Below are 4,701 nucleotides of genomic sequence, written 5' to 3'. Positions count from 1 at the left end.
CGGGGTGCGGGTGTGTGTCACGAACACAGAAGCCACAGGATCCCCGCGTGTGTCCGAGTGTGCGTCTCCTCTGGCGTGTTTTGTGTCTTTCTCCCTGGCATGCAGGGTGGGTGGTGTGCGAGGCTGACTCCTCTCACACTGTCGCCGGGGTCATGCGCGTGTGTGCGTGTGCGTGCATGTGTGTGCCCGTGTGCATGTGTGTGTGCGTGTGTGCACATGCATGTGTGCGTGTGTGTGCGTGTGCGTGTGCGCATGTGCGTGTGTGGGGGGTGTGCGCGTGTGAGCGTGTGTACACGTGTGTGTGTGTGATGGAATTGAGGGGTTGGGGGTTGCTGTGTTTTTGACCTGATCCACTTGACAGATGATGTGAATCCAGCCCACCTTTCCCCACATGTCAGACAGATGGGATCATTGTTACAAGCTTCCAGAGAGCAGTGGGTAAGGCAGGGAGGGGGCAGAGAGGAGGGGGGACCGAGGGGAGCGAGGGACACCTTCCAGTGGCTTTGTACTTTCGCACGTCGGAACCGACAGGAGCCCTGCTGCTCTGTGGGGGGGGCTGTTTTGGGGGTATGGAACCGATGACGGGGGGGATGGGAAGGAGAGCGAGAGGTGGGGTGTTGGTGGGCAGGGTTATGATGTCACAGCAAAAGTTACAACAGGAGGAAAACACAGAAATGGTTCAACATTTTTTTTTAAACTTTGGACTGCCAAGAGCCGAAGGAGAGTGGTGAGCAAAGGAATGAAGGGGAGAGAGAGAGGAGCTGAACTGGAAGCTTGAGTTTTGTGTAGCTTCTTGAAACCCTATGAATGGATTACTAGCAGCTGAGAGCCAGGAGGGACCTGTAGGGGATGCGAGCTCGCTCCCACCTCCCACAGTGGAAGGGGAGCGAAGCAGGCGGGATCCCTCTTCCTGGCTGGGTTACCCCCTCCTAAAATGAATGGTAGGAAACCTTTTTCTGGGGGTCGTGGGGGTGGCATGAGGGAGGCGAAGTTTACTTCTCCTTTTCCTACCTGAGTGTCTTCCTTCATTTGAACTAAGGTTCCTCTGCTTCCTTCCCTGGCTCCTCTCTCTCTCTCTCTCTCTCTCTCTCTCGAGCTTGTTCGTTCTCCTCTCTCTCTCTCTCTCCTCTCTCTCCTCTCTCTTTCTCTCTCTCCTCCCACTTGGCTCTTCTGTCTTTCAGCTACATCTCCCCCTACCCTCTTCCAAAGCCCCAGTAGAGATTGAGCTGCTTCGGGAACAAAATAAATCCAGGACTGAGGCAGGACAGTGCAGGGAGATCGGAAATGGCCGGAGGGAGAAGGACAGTCCGGGTCGAGCCGTTTCTGGTTAGTGAGCCCCACGTGCCCGAGCTGATGTCTTCTTTGGGGACTTGCTTTGAGGCTCCAGTGGACGCTGCACAGGGAAACGGGGCAAGCCCCGGATGGGGTGTTCGGGGTACAGCATTCTTACAGCACACAGGCCAGCGGTTAGCGGGGCTGGAGGAGTTCAGGAGGCCTGAGGCGGCCCAGGGCAGAGGAGCCGGCGAGATCTTACTCCACACCGCGTGGGCTGTAGGCTTCATGTGTGGGCAACACAAGCAGTGACTTTAGACGTGTAAGTGGTTTTTCTTATTGTCGAATGAAGGACTCAATAGATTTCCCTGCTTGTTTTGTGGCCACCTGAGGTCAAACATCCTTACTTGTGTGGAGACATCAGACCCATGCTCTGTGTGCATGAGTGTGTATATGTGCATGTGCACACACATGTGCACGCGCGCACGTGTGTGTGTGTGTGTATGCAGATGTGTTCAGGGGCTGGGACTCCTTGAGATAGCCTGCATCTAGGCAAACATTATTACAGAGGTTAAAATCACATTATTTACTCCTCCATCCTATCCATTTATTTAAAATCAGTTGAAAAAATAGTTGTTTGGGTCTCACTGTCCATTTTTGTGAATTATTTTGAGCATCTCATTTGAGTTTTTTCTTTTGCTCGCTCAGCATGGGGTGACTTCTAGTCACTTCAGAGAGAATAAGGACCCACCTAGTAAGCACTCATGGCCTTCCCATTTAATGCGTCTTACGGCAGGATACTTGGTTTTCTCCTGTCTCCCAGTGTCCAATATAAAGTGAATCTGGGGTATTTTGTTTTAAATCCTAAATGATTTAAACAAGAAAAAGATACAGGAGGTTTGTGCAAAACAAAAGAAAGGGGTACAAGTGAACTCCTAAAAGGTTGGTGTGGATTTATTAGGCAGGTCTGTTCATAATACATGTGTGAGTGTGAGTGTGTGTGTGTGTGAGTGTGTGTGTGTGTGTGTGTGTGAGGGAGCTCGCTCGCTCGCTCACAGGAAGGAGCGCTCCAACACAGTATTGATTGTTTGCCATCGATTGTGTAGGCTGCGGCCGCTGAGAGAGAAAGCCCGAGATGATGTTTGAGATGTTTACTGGGGAAGCCGAGTGTCGTCTGTCCCCTGTGCCTCAGTGAGGTGGGAGGTTTTCAGGAGGAAGGAGGGGACAGGGAGTAGGTGGAGTGAGGCACTGAACTTATTAGCTTTGACATCATCATTGCCTTTAAATGAAGCAAGCGAGGGGATAATTACAGGCAGAGGAAGGGAGACAGCGAGCGGGAGGGACCAGACAGAGTGAGCAGGTCCCCTGGGGTACATGCTCTGCTTGCTGTCCCTTCCGTCCCCCCCAGGACCCACGAGACTCCCAGAAGGTGAAGCCCAGGGCTCTGAGACTCATAAGGTTATTAGGACATCAGACCGGCACCCCAAAGGAGAACTTTCCAGAGACTTGCAACACACCAACAAGTTGGAAGAGGACTAAAAAAAGCAAACTTCAACACTTCACCACCCCAAGCACGGAGCCGAGGGGAGCCCTCTGAGCCTCGCGGGCTGGTTGGAGGCTGGCCGTGCTCTGGCCGCAGAGACACCTGGAGCGAGAGTTAAGTACCAGCTGGGATTTTGTGCGCCTAGATTCCCTTTGCCTTTTTAGATAAGAAGCATCAAGTCGTCACAGTACACGGGTTCTCCTGGGGATCTGTTTGAAGACGAATGTCTTATAGGTTAAGGACTCCAAAGAGAAGGGAGCTCCTGGGGAAGGAAGAGGGGGGAAGGTGAAAACGACAGGAGGGGCTTTTTAATGGCTCCAGGTAGCGAGGGGTATGTGTTTGTGAGTGAGCGTGTGTCTGAGAGGCTTTGGCTTGTGTCCATGTGTCCCTCCTCTAGAATCGGCGAGGGGAGGGGCCATTGAAAAAGGGGGAAAAGAGAAGGAAAAAGAAACCTGAGCTCTCTGGAGGAAATTCAGAGGAACCCAGAGAAATGAACTTCATTCTGCAGGGACTGAGCTAGAGCAGACAGAGCGAGGGGTGCGGGCACAGCCCCAGCACGGGGAGCCAGAGAGGCGCTCTTCTGGGGGCTGCTTGGAAAAGTTTGGTGCTCGAACGAAACGGTTGCCCCAGCGACTGCGAACCCACCGCCGGCCGTCTCGTTCCCTCCTCCCCATCGTTCCAGTGTGGTACCCAGAAGTTGACTTCTGGTTCTGTGTAAAGAGCCGGGGGAGGGATGAAGTGCTCAAAGATCCTGGGAATAAGCCTGGTGATTCTGGCCGGGTGGGCCCTGGGCACTGCCGGCTCCGAGCCGGGCCGGACACGTAAGAGATCTCTGGCCCAGATAGGGCACCTGCAGCAGCTGCTGTCGGAAGGGGACCGCTGTTGGCTGGGCGCCAAGGTTCGAAGACCCCGAGCTTCTCCCCAGCATCACCTCTTTGGGGTCTACCCCAGCAGGCCAGGCAGCTACCTGAGGCCCTACCCTGTGGGGGATCTGGGCCCCCACCATGCAGGACGCAGTGAGCCAGCCACCGAGGGCATGGCAGGTGCCGGAGTGAGCGGTGAGGCTGAGCAGCCAGCTGCCCCGTGGGGAGGGGACGGTCCTATCGGGCAGTCTGCGCCGCTGGGAGATGATGACATTTATCTCGACGATGGAGGATCCAAGCTGTCTCTGCGTGAGGCTGGGACTCGTGAGCGCTCGGCCACGGCCGCCGCTGTCACCGCCCGCTTCGCACACCGGAAGGAACCCAGACTGGGGACCCGGGGGAAGGGTCGGGCCAAGACCAGGCGGCGTCGCCAGGTGGCGAAGGGGCAGGCAGAGGGCGTGCAGGCAGACCCCGACGCCTCTCCCCGGCACTTCCAGCCTTTGCCTAAGCGTCCCCTTATGCTCAGGGTCAGAACCAGTGCCCTCGAGGACAGCATCCAGAACGGAGAAGGGGACCCCTCCTGGGAAGCAGAGACCTCGCAGCCCCGTGGAGGAAGGTTGCCCGTCCTGTACTTCTCGGGGAGGCGGGAGCGGCTGCGGCTGCGGCCGGAAGTGCTGGCTGAGATTCCCCGGGAGGCGTTCACGGTGGAAGCCTGGGTGAACCCAGAGGGAGGACAGAGCAACCCAGCCATCATCACAGGTAACGACCCACGCCGGGCTCTCCGTGGTCCTGGGGGCTACGATGGCTTCATCTGTGCTGGATGAGACATAAGGAATGGGGAGGGGCAGGGGCTGTGGCAGGGAGACCAGCCGGGCTGGCCTGGGCGTGGTGGGGAAGAGACTTTCTTCACCGGCCTGGCAGGCCTCCAGACTCTGTCACCCGAGAGCACGGTCCCTTGTCCTGCTCTCCGGTCCCGGGCACTGTGCTGGCACTCAGGACACCTCCGGCTCACTCCCCTCCAAA

At 56.3% G+C, this 4,701-nt stretch overlaps 1 protein-coding gene across 1 annotated transcript in view; it reads left to right on the top strand.

Moving 5' to 3' along the window:
- Nucleotides 1-3,548: 3,548 nt before the first annotated feature.
- PAPPA2 (pappalysin 2) overlaps nucleotides 3,549-4,701 on the top strand; it is a 210,180-nt gene continuing 209,027 nt past the window's right edge. Inside the window, exon 1 of the mRNA XM_006907902.1 lies at nucleotides 3,549-4,437. Within this exon, the coding sequence (XP_006907964.1) occupies nucleotides 3,549-4,437 (889 nt within the window). The remainder of the gene's footprint in view (nucleotides 4,438-4,701) is intronic.

This window comes from Pteropus alecto, unplaced genomic scaffold (genome assembly GCF_000325575.1).
Source record: "Pteropus alecto unplaced genomic scaffold, ASM32557v1 scaffold101, whole genome shotgun sequence".
NCBI lineage: Eukaryota > Metazoa > Chordata > Mammalia > Chiroptera > Pteropodidae > Pteropus > Pteropus alecto.
The sequence above is the reverse complement of the archived record's forward strand: the minus strand, read 5'-3'. Positions and strand labels throughout refer to the sequence as shown.